The following is an 18,581-nucleotide window of genomic DNA, read 5'->3' as shown; positions in this document are numbered from 1 at the left end:
ACAAAACAAACAAGACATAATGCGTGTAAGTTATTCTGACCATACAAAATTAAGCCATAGATATGCGCCATGGTAAGTGAAATATTTATAAGAAACATGTATTTTCATTGACTTAAAAAAGATATATCATTGGTTAAGTCATATCTTAATTTTCATCACAAACTTGAAATTGCAACCCTCCTCCTTTGTCCGGGCTGGGGACCGGCTGTGTTTTATGAGGTAACACAGGCGGAGTTAATTGCTCGAAATACACGACCATGTTGTAATGCCAATGGTGATTGCTCGTGTGAGAGAAGAAAATCAAGCACTTGAAAGATTATGGATATACCCACTTAGATAATCATAGATGCACAGCAATGAATAGGTTCATCCTTAGACTTCTGTCACAAGAAGCCACACAGAATATTCAGTTGAGTCTCTGCTTGATGTTTTATAATCCATCAAGTGAGTAAATCCCATCACCATGCTTGGCCCCTTAGTTGTTTTTCTTCTTTTTTCTTCGAAGTGTGTCATTTGCCAATGCTAATAATAAAACACAGACACTATCATTCTGTGTGTGTGTGAATGATAGTGTCAATGGCTTTGTAACATAATTGGTTTTTGTTTATATTTCCACAAATGTTCACATGGGAGTTTGATTTATGAAATATGATCTAATATTCCAAACTCATGTACATAACACATTCACAACTTTTAAGCAAACTCTTCAACCGGTTTGTGAATTCATCTCAATTTTCGTGGACCATTAAAGAACCTTATGTAGTGGTTGTTTCTTAATTTATCATTTATATTTATATTATGCTACAACCTCCACATGAACTTAATACTTCAACAGAAAATATTTGTTGGGAATGAGTGAAGTTATTTAAACAAGTAAAATAAATCGCGAAAAATTACTATAATTTGCACTGAATTCGTTGCTATTCGTAGGCAAATAATTACCGAGATAAATAAAGCAAAGAACTAATACAACCAATAAAGGCGAATTTTTTTTTAACTTTTGCATCAGATTGTAGTTTTTAACTAGGAATTCACTTCTTAAATACCTTTTGGCCGGTGCACACTAGATTTTGTCTAAGAATTTATGAAAATGGGAATCACTGGAGAAGAAATAAGAAAGAACTCACCAGTCACCAAGAATCACTAGAACAAGGAACGGAAAGAGAAACATACCAGTAGGCATAATCCAACTCAGCAAACTAAAACGGTATTTCCTATGTGAGCTAATCCTGCAACCACAGGAATTGAAGGAGGGAAGAAAAATAAATAAAAGATAAAAGGCAACCAATTTCATCTACAAATTCTACACACTAGTAAGATACACTGACCAAAATTCCCACGAGGCTTTTTTCCTAACTATTTACACGCATACACGATTAAGATCTGACAACACAGGTGACAAAGGACTTTAAAAATTCAAGTAGCTAATAACCACAAATTCTTCTATTTCTAGAATCTTAAAACTATTGTGCTAAAATAAACATTAATTATATAAATACATACTAGTATATATTTCAATGAATAACACGAAACGATCACCCTTAACCATACTAAAGTTGACCTTCCCAATTACAACCCTTTCACTTCAAATATTACCATTTCCCTAGTTTGGGTCATGTCTAAAATTGTTTACAGATGGGAAAAGCCTCCAAGTATAGCTAATAATTTTTAGACTTCATTACATGTTTGCTCCATCGGGTATTGCAATTCTAAAATGGTAGTCTCTGAAATTTCAATTGAGTCTATTCAATGCCATAAATATTACAAATAAATAAGTAATTTTAGTCCCAAAGTTTCAATTGCATCAATTTGATCCAAGATATCGCACATTTGTGCAATTTTAATCTTTCAAACAAGTCTTCAATCAATATCAAATCAGTAAATTCCAAATAACAAAAGGAATAAAATCACAATAGTGATATTTCAAGGAACTCAACTGAAACCTGAGACACAAAAATCACACTTTTACCATACATAAAAATCCCAACTAACATTACTGAAACTTAGGATTAAATTTATACAAGTGCAATAATAGCTACAAGACTAAAAGTGCAATTAACCCTAATTTTTATTTGAGGCATATACTTTCATAGAGACCAAAGAGCATTTAGTCTATGCTAAAGAAACAGCTAAAGAAATTCTAGCCCTTGAATATATATTAGTTAACTGTTTAAAAAGGATGATATCAATGTCGACGAATTTAATGACCCACTATAGTCAAGAAATTTCAATACCATCATTATTGGACTTAAGCCGCAGCTTTTAATATAATTCAATCAAATCTTTGTTATATAAACGAGTGTAACTGACAAATGTGAATAATTAGGGGACAGGAATGGGGATTTGAGATTAACACTGTTTTATTTTCAAATAGCTTGTACTAATGTTTCCAAAGTTTTTTACTCATTGATGAATTAGACAATTTTCGTAACAAATCATTCCTTCACTACCAAAAAATATATACATGGAAACAATTATTTACAGCTTCAAAGAGAAGAAACTCAACTGCCACAAAAAAGTCCACAAGAATGAACGAGCTACTTAATTCATCACCAAACGAGCAGGCAATCCAAATTGTATATCAATCATCAATATTATTCATTGCAGCCTATATCATCAACGACGCTGATCCATAACCTGAAACGCCACAATACTTAAATCAATAACCATAACTCGTGCACTAGATTGCATATGTCTTTGTTTTAAATTATATTAACACATCAAGAACGTCAAAGTATAAAAAGATGGAGTGTGGAGAGCTATGAAACTATAAACCTAGATTTCCTAATTAGGGAATACTCAATTCAACATATCGTCTATCTAAAAGCAAATCAACAAACAGGAAACCAAACATGTGAAGGTCTAGACATGCATCATATCAAGTTTTGAAGAAAGACATGATTGATTCAGTGGATCATATGGGCTACAGTTTATATAGAAAAGAAAAATTCAAAAACTGCTAATAAGTGTACACATGACGTCTGAAACTAGAGCTAAATCATTCTTTAGCTATCCTAATAAAAAATTGATGGCAGTATAAACTCATAATGGTGCAATAGAATTTATGGCCACAGGACATGCTAGCCCCACCCCAATCCTAAGATATAAAGTTTAGACTTTCCGTATTATGCCAAGGTAAATTGTATTCATAATTAATTGGAATTAGATTAGTTCATACAATTTGGAGTACACAATCAAAGAACAGTACTTGGACATTTTCATAAAGATATATATCAACAACCATAAAGAAATCTCCATGTAGTTAGGAAAATCCTAGAAAAGTGATGACTAAAAACACAATGCATGTTGTAAAATAACGGAGCAGAAAGCAGTTATTAAGCAGGCACCCAACGAGTATAAGGACAACACATTTATTAACAGTTAAACATAGTAAGTCTTTACACAGATGAAACTGAATCTATACAACTATTACCCTCTATATTCCCTTGACAATTACCTATCACAATGCAGAGGTAGCCACATCATGTAATGTAAAAATAAAATAACAACCTAGTATTTTAAAAATAATAAATAATCCCCATGAACACCAGAGATTATTTTGAGAGCAGAAACGTACAACGTATGATCACAAACTACTTTTGCAACTCATCCCATTTGATGGCAAGTGAAATATTAAAATAAGAGTCAAGTCTTCAGAATGCAACATCCAACAATTATTGAAAGTGTATAACCCTGGAAACGAAACAACAACATTAATGATATACCAAATGTTCCAATCAGAGCCATATAATTTTTTGGATCAGTTGTAGCTACCAAACAATCACACTTAAGGTGTACTCTTTTCCAAAAGATTAACTCACATGTTTAATAAATTAAAGCCACATTCATAAGTTTAAAGAGTTGAATGCACATAAGTGCATAAACTCCCTAAACCAAAAATTTCCAAAATGAGTGCATGCAAAGGGACAAGAAAGCAGAAGCTTCTGAAATGAAATGATTGACATGATTGAATACCATGATTAAAACTCTAATATGCAATACGAGTACAAACCTATGTTGAAAATCCTGTCAACTTAATAATTTAACATGTGGACTTCGAAAAGAATGACCTACAAAAACATGACACAAGTTAGAGTGAAGCTGTATACAACAAAATTCACCTTCAGCAGTAAATGCATACCAGTATCAAAAATCCAATCAATGCCTAATTCAATGATCCACGACACCTGCATGATAAATACATAGATATGTTACTATATGAGTATATCTAAACCACATGCAATGACAAGCAACCGGCAATTTTCCACCTTCATTTTTGTCCTAAATGTTCTGAATGAATACACATCAAACTCAAATATCTGTCAAAAACACCATTGTGATTCATCATCAAAAACCAATTTTTCAAAAAATTTAATTGAGATCCAGGTCTTTCCTGATGGTTTTTGTTAGCTAAACATTAGGAATTAGTTATGAAATTATGATAGGTTGGATACCCGCTAGATAGATAGTTAGTGGAATAGATAGAAATGGTTAGCTACTTAGATGGAGATTGGGGTAATTAGAACATACGGGTATTGTCAATAAGGGTGTTGTCAATAAGATACGTTAGGGAAGAAAGAGATCTTCTAGTCATTTGTGAGAGAATTGTGACCTTTTGGGCATTTGGAGATGCAGACCCTTGAAATTCTGCAGGATAGAATTCGTTTAGTCTTTCTATAATATACCAGGTTTAGCACTTTCCATCATGTACCTCAGCCTCAGATGCAAACTACCTGTATAAGTGGAGACATCAACATGGGGAATGTTTCCTGAGACTAGTCGAAGACTAGTGTACAACCAGCCAGAACAAGTGTTAGGGCTGAATGCATGGTGGCATTGGCATATTAGTATCCAAGTCCAACATTGGAAATCTGTGATTCTAGTGGGCAGTTTATTAGGGTTTGGGCTCTCCAACTACAACAGCTAGTTCTTCACCTCTTCAATTCTCCACAGGTACTTCGCCATGGTCATTTCAAACACTGTCCGCCATCCGCCATCCGCCATCCGTCATCCGTCTTATGGCTGCCACAGCCCACCTTCAAAAATCCAACTTACAACTGCAATTTCATGGCAACCTAAGTGATATCCACGTCCACCACCACATTCCACCATGGCCCCTATTTCACAACATCGAATTCATCCAACCTGAATCTACAAGGGTCACATTCCCTCATCTCTAAACAAGTAAAATAAATCCAGAATACTTGCTACAATTGCTATAACCCATACCTTGCTAAAATTGCATTCCGCATTCTTTACCTTACTAATATTTCAATGTAACAGAAAACCTTTTGTTTCTCTTACACAAACAAAAGCTAATATTTATTCCTCATATTCATCAACTAGGATTATATCATCAGAAAAAAAAAAAAAACCTGCTTTATTTTAGTTGTAAAGGACCAAGTCCGCACTGGAAGAATAGGACTCCGGTGAAGGGTTTATAATGCATTGCGCTCTCCAAAACTCAAACTACAATGGCTAACTTATATGGTGTGGTTCACTCAAAATGCTTATCACAATGAAGCACTAGTTCCTGTATAGTTGGATGTGCCGAGTAAGTATGTGCAATAACCAAAAGGGTGATGCAAACGTTTTGTACCAGTAGCAAATCAAGCAATAAAATAGAAAACTCTTGTGTTTCATGAACTGGCTTGTACTGGCTTGTACTGGCTTGTACTTGAGTGAGATATTAAGTAATAACTCATTTTAACGGTTGAATATTCATGCATATGCAACAAGTACTTGTACCAAATGTGTAAGTAACACAAGACAATCATTCAAGAGGGTATACATGCATCACAGTTTACACAGCAATTCCTTTTAAAAATTTAAGGTAGCTAAAATATCTAGCAGCGATAGAAAAAATAAAACATGCTCAGAAATTGAAGTGTCATCATCTTACTTTCTGGAACCACAGTTGCAAGGAATCTTTTTCTCCTCCAAGGGGAACTTATAATTATATGTTATTTCTTCACCAGCCTTTATATGTCGTTTTGCATATATGAAAATCTTCTTTTGACCCTCAACAGATATAACCTTTGTATAGCAGTTGGGCTGCCAAAAACCAGTCCAAATTACAAGAACGTTAAATCAGGAACAGAAGTGACGTGTATACACCCAAAATACTTCTTTAGATGCATAAACAATACAAAAAAAAATGTATTTGATAGTAGAAAAAGTACCTGGCATGAGTGATTAATAAATCTTGCAATTCCACCTCTCTTTGTGGCATCAACCTACATACACTCGAAAGGAAAAATAAATGTATCATTTCAATAGTTATCACTAGATTTGAATTTATCAACATATATTTTTATCCCGAGAATATTAATGAGAAAACATGTAAAAAATACAGGTAATGTAACACTTCATTTAGGTAATATCTTTGTAGATCTCGTGGACGAACCAATCCCAAGACAAAATTAATGTGTCTGGATTGGCTTACCAAGAAAGCCTGTGTTTGATAGTAAGCCACATATGATATAACAGGGAATTTAACCACAACTATCTATTTAGATAATCATCCACTAGCCCATTTGTAAGAATATTTGCTTTATCAAATTATTGAACTCAAACCCAACTTACAGAGTCAATACTTACCTAGGTCTGACATTCAACATTTTAGTTATAAACCTATCATCTAGCTTTTAACGTATAACCTGATTATCTACATGAACAGGTCAGCAAGAGTCCTCATCAATTTTCAAAAGACAAAATTTCAAAAGACAACACAATCCATAAGATTTTACTCTGACTACTCTTTGGTCCATAAACTTCATTATGGTAAATAATCAATGCCAAGATAGGGAGGATAGGGAGGATAGGGAGAATAAAATATCAGATCCATCTGAAACAATGACTTCATATTCACCTTACATAAGCAAGATAAATGAGACATCCAAAATAAAAAATTAATTATTAAAGCAATATTTACTGACCACATAACCATCATCAAGTCTAAAAAGGTAACTGCTTCCAATTCCCATCCTCTCATATTGACGTTCCCGTATATCTGATATCTGTCCAAAAAAAATCATCAGTTTCCCATACAATATTGACCATTGCATGGTTGCCAATCAATAATTGAAATGCAAATCAGAAGACAAATTAAGATTCATTAGTGGGGTTGTCAAACAAGAATTGAAATGCAAAATCAGAAGACAAATTAAGATTCATTATCAATTGTTCAAAACAATACAAAATGTTTTTTAAATAAATAAATAAACTCTAAAATTAGAAATTAATTATTTCCTCATTATCAATGTGTTGGAAGGTCCCCAATCACTTGCCCCAAGCTTTTGGGGTCTGTTGGCTATAGATAACTGAAGGGTAACTTCAACTGATGCTTATTGGTTTAAAGATGGTATAACACAATACACAATAATACTTGTGTTTCTCCAAGCTCTTCTCTCTCTAATTTTCAAACCGTAACCCTAAAACACCCATTTCTTGCTCATTCACCTCTTCAGTTCCTTTCGTCTGCCCCTGTACATCCTAAGATGCACAAATATGTGGTGCGTCTCACCTCACAACAACCCCACCACCATCCTCAGTGCCAATGCCCAGACCCATCTCAGAAAGTTTAACCAACACCAAGCATTCTGAACACTCCTACCCATTGCATCCCTGGTTCATCATCACACTTTAGCAGGTCATCATTCCCCCATATCATATTGCAAGAATCACAACAGAATTAACATTCTAGAAATTCCTCAATGATTGCCAATTCAATGTGGGATTCTGGTAATAAAACAACTTCATATAAATTGTTTCATTTGGGTGAAGAGTCGCAACAAATTGCAATTGATGAAATTCCAACTGCCATGACATCAACTAAATCCGTGTTTAGCACACACTCCACGAGGAAATGTCTCTTCAACCATCATGTACAACTACATATTCTACAGCCATAAAAGGACTCATGCTGCATTTATTCTTTAAAAGGAAACCACTAGATAAGAAACAAGTAAAAAACCTAGCAGCCGGAGTACATGTGATCACTCAAGTGCAATTAGACGGATTAAAAGTACTCCATCATCCTCAACATTTATTTATAAGAAATTTGCAAACTTTATAAAGAGAAACAGCTAGCTTAATGGTCTTTATACATATTTGAACATACAAAATATATAGAGTGAAAATTGACTTTGCAAAATCAACCGACTATATGACCTTAAAATATGAATAGTTGTCACAACAGTTCTTTTATTACCCGAGGACGAATTAGCTCTCCAATGTACTCAATCACAAAGTCCTCTGCCTCAATTGGCTCCAAGGCAACAAGTCCCCAGTCATGGATCTTGCTCCTTTGAAAACGTAAACGCTTCTTCCGTGCCTGAGAAATGTAAATAATAGTTTAAATCTGACATATCATGATGCTCTAAACAAAATTGGCCAAAAATACTTTAATTGTTCAATCACCTTCAATTGAGGCACTTTCAGAAGATCCGCACCCTCTGCAGCAGCAAGAAGGTTACGTAATTTTACTCTATTTGTTCTTGCAGAAAGACCCTTACCATTTGGCAACTGAGATAAATTATTTTCAGAATATATGCACTTGTTCTGGACACTCGGAAGGCCCCTAACACGTGCTTTATATGCGGGACTGGCACTTCTAGACCATCTATGCCACTCCCAACCATCAATAGAAGTCCTAGCACATCCACCAGATTTAGGACATAAATTCAATGGTTTGGGTTTAGCAGACTTCGTCCTTTCCACAGTAACTTGTTTACTGGCATCCAGATAAGCATCACCATTTGAAATTTTCAAAATCTTTGTGGGATGTGAAGATTCTGTACCATCCATTTGATGTTTCCTTTTTGATTTTGATGCTTTATTCGTTGCTGTAAATATAAAAAAAGCAACCCATAAAATATATGTATACATGTTAGTGTGTGTTCAAGAAAATGTTAATGGTGGAATGAATGCGTTCAATATAAGGTACGAAACAAATTTAAAGCCTCGCATGGGTGCAATAAACCAGAAAAATGAGCAAGGCATCTATCTGAATTTAAAATAGACGCCATGATATTTGTTAGTGAGGCATTATATCAAGCCTTAGAAAAGTTTTACAAAGATATTGGAACAAAAAATGGAGAACATAAGATGAACAAACAAGAGTTTTGCCACAGATCAAAATATCAAAAGGAACTGCAATTATTTTTGTAAGCTTTTAAGGGACGAACAAGGATTTTTTTCGTACTACAGAAAGACTAGAAAGATAAAAGGAATAACAAAATTTGGGATACTACTGTTGATTTCAGGTTAGAGAGGTGTAAGAAACTCTTGAGAGGTTGAGTAATGGTGGCGTAGGTCAAGATGGTATCACTTTTTTAGTTTCAAAGTATGTGGAAGAATAAGGTATAACTTGTCTCACTAAGCTGTTTAATGTGATTGAGAGATCTAAGAAAATGTCAAACGAGGGATAGATCAGCACTTTAGTTCCTATATTTAACAACGAAAGACATATTCATAATTGTGTTTGTTGGAGATTCCACAATCAGGCCAAATTACAACATATAAATGGTGACAAGCTTAACTTTCCAAATCGATTTGGTAAGGTTGAGTTAGCTTAAACTTACTTCGTAATATGGCATCAAAGTTTATCCTAATGAGATTTGTTGGGTCTATCGTGCCACCTACTAACCGGCCATTGTAGACCACTCACAAATATCTAGGACCACACTAAGAAATTCAGTCTACGGAATGAGGGAGTCGTATTAAAGATCCCACACGACAACAAGAGATAAAGTCAAAATACAATATATAAATAAGGGTGTACCCAACTTTACAAGACAGTTTTGTGAGATTGAATCAAGCTTAAACTAACTTCCCAATAGTGTTAACTACAAAGGTATAAAACTTAATAGTCACACGATGAAATTAAGGCAAAAAGAGATGATTGAGCATACACTAATAGAAGAATAAGAATTGCAGAGAATCAATTTGGTTTTATGACAATGTCTACAACGAAAGTCATATATTTTACAGGTTGATAGAAAGGCATTTGGTTTTATGACAATGTCTACAACAAAAGTCATATATTTTACAGGGTGATACATAACATATAATTTGTGTTAACTTGTAAAAGGTTTATGATTGTGTTAAGAGAAATGTTCTATAAAACTTAGAAAGAAGTGTTCTTGAAAACTTATATAAGAAAAGTGTTACACAACATATATTAAATGGGGCAACTCCAAGAGGAGAAACTAATGCTTTCCTATAAGGATAGGATTAAATAAGGTTCAAGCTTAAGTCCTACTTTAATAAAGTCTTGCACAAGCTTACACAGGAAAAACAAGATTATCCCTAAATACACTATATTTGCAAAATGATATAGTTTTTGATTGAGAAATCAAGGGACATATGCTCTGCTATTTTAGCAGTAGAAGAAAGTATTATGCCTAGAAAGTTAAAAGAGAGAAAATGTCATACTGTAAAAATTCAAATTTCTAGAAGCAATGCTACAAAATGATGGAAAATTTGATGAGAAGATCAGATAGAATACAAAGATGGTATTAAGAATGTGCACACAAGAAAATGTTGACAGTAAATCTATGAAGGTATAACTATACTGCTTTAATATACAAACATGATGTTAAGATGATGGTAAATGAAAGTATAACTATATAGCGAGGGACAACCACAAGAAAAATTGAGAGTAGCAAAAAAGAGAATGTTAAGATGAATGTGTAGTCACACAAGAAAGATGGGATACAAAATTATTTTATGCGATGCGAGACATTAGTATTGAGGAAAACAAGACAGAAAATCAATAAAGGTGGTATGGGCAAGCACAAAGAAGGTCGTTGACAGCACCAATAAGTACACTGAAGGTTTTTTGTCCTCTGAAAAAAGGGAGAGATGCAGACCAAGAACATTGAAAGAAATTGTTAAAAGAGATCTCATCCTAAATATATCTGAAGATTTGGTCCATAACCAAGCAAATGCTGTCGTCATGTGATCAATGTGGCCAAACTCACCTATTGACATACAAGGCTTTTGTTTCTGGTGTGTGTGTGCAAAGACTGAAAATTGAATAGACAGGTATTCATTCTACAAAAGTCAGATAAGTTTCAACCAGGAACAAGAGCTGAGGAACATACAAAAATCCAGTGAGAATGTACCATTAACTTACCACTTTGAATCTCTCTCGAGGAATGACCTGAGGCTTTCTCTTTAACAGTGGCATCACTCTTGACAACCTTCTTCTCACGAACACTATTATCAGTTGGCACTGAAAGCTTCTTTACAGTGGATTTCACAACATCCTTGACATTATCTGAATAAGGAAAAGTGGACAGCTCTTATTAAAATACAAATTTATAATCATGAAACCAGTATCTACAAATTAACCACGAAATATACTTTGGACTTCACCTGAAAACTTCAACACTTTCTGACCAGCTTTATTCTTTAAAGATAATTTATCACTGTGTGAGCTACCATTGACGGTGACAGAAGACCTGCCCTTAGAACATGAATCCTTCTTCCCTTTAATCCTCTTTGTCTTTCCATGTTTAACAGAAGTTATTTCAACCTCAACAGCATCACCAACATCTCCACAAACAAGTTTCCTCAACTTGCCCGCGGGCTTCTTCCCTGGCCTAGAATCCTTTTCTGCTACAGTCTGTGAGGAAACTAACTCCTTCCGTGATAGCTTCTTGCGGTAATAAGTATTCTGTCCAATCACCAGACGAACTTCGGAACTCTTTTCTCCTTCCTTCTCTCTTCCAAGTCCAGAAGTAGCACCATTCAAATTTTTCTTGCTTGAATTGAACGTTTCTCCTTTCTATAGAATTATAATCAATTAAAGCAAAAACAATAAAGTATCAATAATAAGACAAATTAAAACTAAACAAAAAGACAGTTTGAGAGATCAAGTTGAATTGCAGTAATTTTATGTTCTCGTAAATATTGAAATATTTGGATTGATAAAATTGTTACCTCCTGCCCATCAGACATAAAATGTTTCTTTATGGTACTTGATATAAAAACTTGATCGAGCACAGAATCAAGAAACACCGACTTCCACTCTTCCAGAACTCCATCATGCAGTTTTTGTCGGCACAGTGCAGTTGCAACATATTCTGTGATCTTAGGATGACACTCAACTGACCTTGAAGGTCGAAATTTCAATTCGTGGTGTAGGACAACTGTTTGAGACTTCTTTTCAATTCCAGGTGGTAGGTTATCAATCTCCTCTTCAACCACATCATCTCCGTATCCACACAACTCCTTAAATGCTTTTGAAAATATATCAGACATAAGGTTTCCAGATGCAGACTTGCCAAATGAATTTCCTTCCTCAACAGAATCCAGAGACTTCTCATTTAGAATCTCCTTCGCAGACAATTTGTCAGCAAGTATATCTGAAAAGCAAGTGTCACTAACAGCAACCTGCAAGAATTAAAGGATTCTTCAATATAAAAGTGCCTGTACAGAAAAAGAATACAAACAATTGCAATCAAGTTACCTCATTTAATTTGTTTTCTTCTGGGAAAGGAACTAATTTTTCCACTTCCTTCTCAACAAAATGTCGAATGTAATCAGCAAAAGATGCCTTTGAAGAGAAGTGAAGCTCATTCTCCACACTTTCAAGAATGAATGACAAATCTTTAGAGTCATTATAAGGAGAAGAAACATTTTGACCTTTCAGTAAGTTTCCACCTTCGAACCTACTAGGGGATAAAAATAAATTAGGATGATTTATTTTTGTTGTTAATACTCCAAACTGATTATAGCCATCAGCGTTGCGTTCAGGGAAACCTGGCTTGGGAACCAACTGTAGAATAATTGTATGATCATTATAGGTACAACTTAAGCCAAAAAAAAAATCAAGCAAGCTATGCAGAAGTCAGTACTTACAGCTTCTAATTCAATCTTCTCGGCATGATATTTACATCCATTAGTAGATGGTTGAGGCTTAGGATGAGACCAAATCTTCCTCTTCCTCCAAGAATATAAGTAATCTGCTATTGTATCAAAAAACACTGCATTCCACATGACTTGCATGCAATAATCAAGAAGTACCTTGCGAACAACAGCATATGACCACCAAAAATTCTCAACGCTTCCAACTGATTTAAAACTGGCTGAGGGAAGTCTCAAGCTTTCATGACAAGCCTGATCATCAAAAATATGGGTAATAGCAGGATCACTGGGAATAGCAGAACCTTTACTGACCTACACATAAAACATAAACTGTTAAAGCAAAGATTCAGCATCTTAGTAAGACCCACACAATTTCAAGCTTTCAACAATAGTACTTGCAAAGGAATTAAACTTACCATCTTGTTTTCAGGAGTATGGGCAACTGATTCAAGTTTTTGCCTCTTACATTTCTTTTCTGTAACATACTCAGCAATAATATCTCCAATAATTCCATCTAGCACAACTCTGCGACCAGCTTTCATGATACTCATGTGCAATTGGGAAGAAATGTTCTCAGATATTTCACTAATCAAGTCTACCATATCGTCAACCTCATTAATTTTAGAACCTGATCTACAAATGGTTCCAGTGGTATCTCCTTTTAATGCATTGACAACAGACAATAGCACAAAGGTGTCATACTTCTTATCAGAATGAAAGATCTGTCAATTAACAAAAGCCGGTTACAAGGATGATTGACAGAGTAACATTACTCTTTCTAGAGAAAACAATTGTGATGATAAACACGCCCTAAAAGATGATGATAAACAATGGGATAATCGTTCAATCATTTACTGCAACAGACCTGCAGCCTATAATATTATTTCATCGGAAAAAAAAAATGCATCTTACCACTGCTGAATCTTTAATATATCCGTGACTGTGCCAAGAAATCAATTCATTGATAGAATGGGGGCCATGCTTCATACCCTTCTCATCCTCATAAAGCCAACAGCATTCCTCACGTAACTGAAATAAGCCATAAAACATGCCCTCAATGTATTGCAAACTAACTTTTACATGACAAAAACAAAGAGTAGATATTGCACTACCATCTGACAGGATATTAAACTGTCGAATGCCTCTGAGTGTGGATTTAAATGATTGGATTCCTTACTGCAGTAATTAACATGCGAATGTGACACAGATTCCGAATCTGGGTTACCAGCCAGAGGAGCAGCCTCGAAAGATCTATCTTGTTCATATACTGCCATTGTAGGCATCCTTGCACCTGAGATACCCATAATCAGATATGCAAACCCAGTGGAAACATGATCAGGGAACTGCTTGAAGTAATTCAGTGGTACAGGGTTCATTATTGTGCCATTAATCACTGGATACACAGGAAGCTCAGATGGCAAGAAACCAGTAGTTAGGCCCTCGTATAACTGCTCCTTAATATAGGGACCACACATTTGCCCACTTTCATTCACATACATCCATCCACTCACTAGAGCAGGCTGTTGCACATAGCCACAGAAACTCTGGTCCATGTGTGATATATTCCCTGTGGTAGAACACACAGGAACATAGCCACTATTAATATTTGATGGACAGCTCATCTCCATTCCAGAATCTGGATCAACTTTATCGTCAGTGTTACTGGAAGAGGGAACATCACCAGTACTAATGCACCTAGAGAAGCACTCAAACAAATAAAAAAATTTAATAACAAAAAGGAGGAGAGGTAAGAATTTTTCAGAGATTAACGTCTTAAGTGTAAAAGGTGGCCTTAAATCAATAGCAGTTTTATTATCGTATCCATATTCTATATCTTTCACATTCAGTCAATTCCACCAATTGTCAGCAGCTTTCTTTATCTTTCATTTTTTATAGAAGGAAATAATTTCTACAAGGGGATACAACCAATAATTAATATAAAATTTCCTACTCACGAATACAAAAAGGCAAATAAAAGTAAAATCCAAAATCCAAATACAAGTCCCTAGGAAATGATATGGTAGCATGCAGAAATATCAACTTACTAGCAGGAAAAACATGACAAATAGATAATATCATAACATGATAATTAATGGACTCTGAAATAAAGTGACTTGTTAGAACAATCACAATCAAACATACAACCAAATTGAACCTCGATGAATTGAGTGATGAACCACGCCTAACAAGCTATCAATGGAAAAATTTTTATTAATACCACCACATAAAATGCCTATATCACCATAAGAACAAGTCAGAATATCATGTAATGACCAAAAAATGAAGACCTTTCTGCATCTGCATGTAAATCTATATCTTGATGTCCAAGATCTAATGCTCTTGGCCTTTTTCTAGATAAAAAGGGGCCACCTTCATGGAGAAAAGCAGTCGAGAATACCATGAACCTTTGGAAAAAGAAAAATCTGTGTCAACAAAAAAGGATTCAACCAATTAAATATATTCAAAGTAATGTGACAGTTAAAAATTGGTATATAAAAAACAATGAATAAAAGTAATAAAAGGTAGTCATTCTATGACACAGTTATCAGCTTGACATGTAGTAAAACTAAACTACTCAATGAATATATAACCAAATTTCCTCCATTTTTTTTTTTCAACATATAATTATGGCCTAAACACTTCACTATATAATTAAAACTTAGTACTTGAAAAGGATGAAATGACCAAACGGAGAAAAAATCTCAAATATGAAATAATAATCCTCTGTCTTATAATACTACCACTTTTCAATAAAAATGTTGTGAAAATTGTGAGGATTATCGCACAATCTTGATATTGTGAAAATTATGCTTCTGTTTGTTATCATACTTGCATGGGCTTTTTTAATTTTTGCATTGTCTGAGCTGAGACCATAATCACATGTACAATTTTTGTTCTTCTCTTATCACTGTGCTTCTGCTCTTGCATCCACTTCACAATTGTGTTTTGTTTTGCTTCTTTTTTCTACTTCTAATACCTTGTACTCTTGTCTCTATTCGGCAATTGTTCCATATTTCTGGAATCTGAAAGTCTTTGTATTGTTCCTGGCTTGTGCAGTTCTGCCCTTGAACTGAACTGCTTACCCAATTTGCTCTAAGCATTTAAGGCTAGCTGGTTATGAGTTCATTATGATTTTATCTAATTTGGAATTCTTTTAGAACTATTAGTTAAGACTTACAAAGCTATGAATATGCATTTTCGGGTCATGTTTAATTTACTGTTGACATTTACATGTTCTCCTTAACCTTGTGAGTTTTTCACATCTTAATCTTCAGGTGTAATTTTTCATCTTTGGTGACCAACTTAGGTCCTTCAATTTCTGACCTCCCATCCCCTCCACATCTCATGTAATATCTTAAACTTTTACAACATAATTGACAAATAAGCCTAGAAACTTCTGCTTCCCTTTCCCACCATAGCAAGCCTGGATGGGAAAGGAATATTGAACAATTGAGACAATGGATCTACTGGATCTACATTAATGTCCAGATTTCCACTACTCTCACTAGCTCCGGTTGAATTGTTGAATGAGTTATGTACTTTATAAGCAACACATCATACACATGCATCATTAACAGTTATATTTCGTAGCTGTTGAATAATTATCATGAAATAAGATTGCAATTGACCTTCTCCATAAAGTAATTACATAGCAGCACTCGAAAACATAAGTATACCTCCAGAATAATGAGCATATGAGCATAAATCTACTAACAGTAATTAAACGCCGTGTTACTTTAATTTTAGAACAAACGAACTTGCAACTGACAGTCATAGAAGTGATCTGTCAAATGTTAGGATATCACATAGTGTTGCAATCCTAATCTTACAAATCAGATTTGTGAGGCCAGGTAGACAAAAACTCAATTACAATGGTATCAAAGTCGTTCAGAACCTATCCTAGTCAAGTTCTTTAAGGCTATTGTGCCACATCAACTAGGAGTAAGGTAAGATTATAATATATAAGTGCGGTTAATTCTCATCTTACAATGCAACCATCTTTCTACCAACCTAAATAGAACTATGGACTACTTTATATCATAATAACTCAGAATAAAATAAGATGAATTTGGAGCTGAAACATCAATTCAAGACAAACATAATTTGGCCTCATTTGATGGAACAGTGACACTTTGCCTTAAAATTAGGGCTTCAGTTCAAATATAAAGAAAATCTGGTTAACTTAATAATCAGTTTGCAACAGTCCAAAGGCACATTAAAATTTGCTTAAAAATGACAAAAAAGAAAACCAATAATCCACCTATAATTTATGGCAAAACAAACCGTTTGCCTATGATTCCAAACTCTATTATCTGCTGTAAACTAATTTATAACAAGACAAGACAATTCACTCATTTGTTAGAGACGAACCTCCATTGGTCTCAAAACAAAATTAACTAATCATAATCAATACATAAATAAATAAATAACAACAATATTTGACAATACGCATGTTTTATAGACTATGGATGATGGAGAAAATAGTGAGCGAAAAAACAGGTTTCAAGATTCAAGAGAGAGAACCTTTTGATCGCGCGATTGAGTTGGTTTTGTTCGATTTGATTTGATCCGGTGATTTTAGGACATGGATGAATCTGTTTTGTTTTGGGGAGATGCGACGGAATTTCTATTTGCAGTTGGAAGGGAATTGAGAATTGGGAGAGGTGAGGGCAAAACAGAGGTTAGGGATCAACTCTCAACATTTTGTTTTGCTGCTATACTTTGCCCTCGTCTCACTCACTCCACTTATTTCCTTTTCTTTTTTTTTTTGTTTGTTATTGACTTTGTTACTTCTGACTAAAAAATATTTTCTATAATCCATTTGCAACAAAATTAAATAAGAAAACTAAATATCCAAATTACTCAAAACACATATCTCTTTGAGCGTGTACACTTTTTTTATAATAAAAAATAAAAGAATTTTATTATCATAATTATAATTACTAAATAAATATATTTTATAAAGTAATTATAAAAATAAATATAGCTATTTTTTAAAATTTTAGAGTAGATAATTGTTTATAATAAATAAATATTTTAATTTAAAAATAGCTATCTAGAAAATAAAATGATAAAAATTAAAATAGACTAAGAAGGGAATGTTCTCCTAACAAAACAAATGTGTTTCTGATGGAGAATTTGTCATGAGGATTGAGGTTTGAAAATCAGTTTTATAGAGTCTTTTTCTAAGTTATCTTTTAATATATTTTTGTTTTTTATTTAAAAACCCTTTTAAAAGTGGAAAAAATGTAACAAATATTAATTTTTAAACTATTTAAGTAAATTAATTTATATAGTTTTTAGAAACACACTAATATCATAATTTCTTAAGCACAATTATTGTCATTCAATAGCATTTTTTTAATTTTGGTATAAATTTGTCATAATATTTTGGATTTTCTACTCATCCCAGTTATTATAAAGGATTTTGTGAGTCAAAAGATACTCTAGCAATTAAGTGCGATCTTAATATAAATAAATATATTTTAATTGTGCACACATAAAAACAGAAGTTAAGAATAAGTTCAGCGGTAAATTTGACTTATTAAGCCTATGGACACTCCTAACCATAAGCGATATGAATTGTACTTCAATAATATTAACATAGAATACAGAAAAAAACAATACCTCATCTATATTAGAGAAATATCTGTTAATATAATTTAATATTAGATGTTAGTCGTTAAAATTTACTATTGATAATT

The 18,581-nt window shown here is 33.8% G+C and overlaps 1 protein-coding gene across 3 annotated transcripts; it reads right to left on the bottom strand.

The window, feature by feature from the left end:
• Nucleotides 1-2,342: 2,342 nt before the first annotated feature.
• On the bottom strand, nucleotides 2,343-17,609 carry LOC114163172 (histone-lysine N-methyltransferase ATXR7). Of its 3 annotated transcripts, none has more exons than XM_028047308.1 (19): nucleotides 17,401-17,609; nucleotides 15,165-15,299; nucleotides 13,989-14,571; nucleotides 13,789-13,905; nucleotides 13,293-13,598; nucleotides 12,871-13,188; nucleotides 12,479-12,787; nucleotides 11,950-12,402; nucleotides 11,383-11,794; nucleotides 11,141-11,284; nucleotides 8,422-8,846; nucleotides 8,213-8,335; nucleotides 6,939-7,019; nucleotides 6,183-6,236; nucleotides 5,903-6,054; nucleotides 4,142-4,187; nucleotides 4,013-4,070; nucleotides 3,578-3,693; nucleotides 2,343-2,637 (listed from the first exon to the last, which is right to left on the bottom strand). In XM_028047308.1, the coding sequence occupies exons 2-16, from the start codon at nucleotides 15,275-15,277 to the stop codon at nucleotides 4,166-4,168; spliced, it is 3,612 nt and encodes a 1,203-aa protein (XP_027903109.1). In that variant the 5' UTR covers nucleotides 15,278-15,299; nucleotides 17,401-17,609; the 3' UTR covers nucleotides 2,343-2,637; nucleotides 3,578-3,693; nucleotides 4,013-4,070; nucleotides 4,142-4,165. The 3 variants fall into 3 exon arrangements, with proteins under 3 accessions (XP_027903109.1, XP_027903110.1, XP_027903111.1); XM_028047309.1 differs by having other exon boundaries at nucleotides 15,165-15,281; XM_028047310.1 differs by lacking the exon at nucleotides 3,578-3,693.
• Between the last annotated feature and the right edge of the window lie 972 nt (nucleotides 17,610-18,581).

The sequence above is a fragment of the Vigna unguiculata genome, chromosome 9, assembly GCF_004118075.2.
Source record: "Vigna unguiculata cultivar IT97K-499-35 chromosome 9, ASM411807v1, whole genome shotgun sequence".
NCBI lineage: Eukaryota > Viridiplantae > Streptophyta > Magnoliopsida > Fabales > Fabaceae > Vigna > Vigna unguiculata.
The sequence above is the reverse complement of the archived record's forward strand: the minus strand, read 5'-3'. Positions and strand labels throughout refer to the sequence as shown.

Bases quoted from the DNA above. Each gene is read 5' to 3' on its own strand.
- LOC114163172 (XM_028047308.1), bottom strand. From the start codon at position 15,277: ATGGTATTCTCGACTGCTTTTCTCCATGAAGGTGGCCCCTTTTTATCT. The intron at 8,847-11,140 runs GTAAGTTAATGG...TTATATTTACAG, and splicing joins CTCGAGAGAGATTCAAAGTG to CAACGAATAAAGCATCAAAA. The intron at 4,188-5,902 runs GTAAGATGATGA...TTTATCATGCAG, and splicing joins TGCAACTGTGGTTCCAGAAA to GTGTCGTGGATCATTGAATT.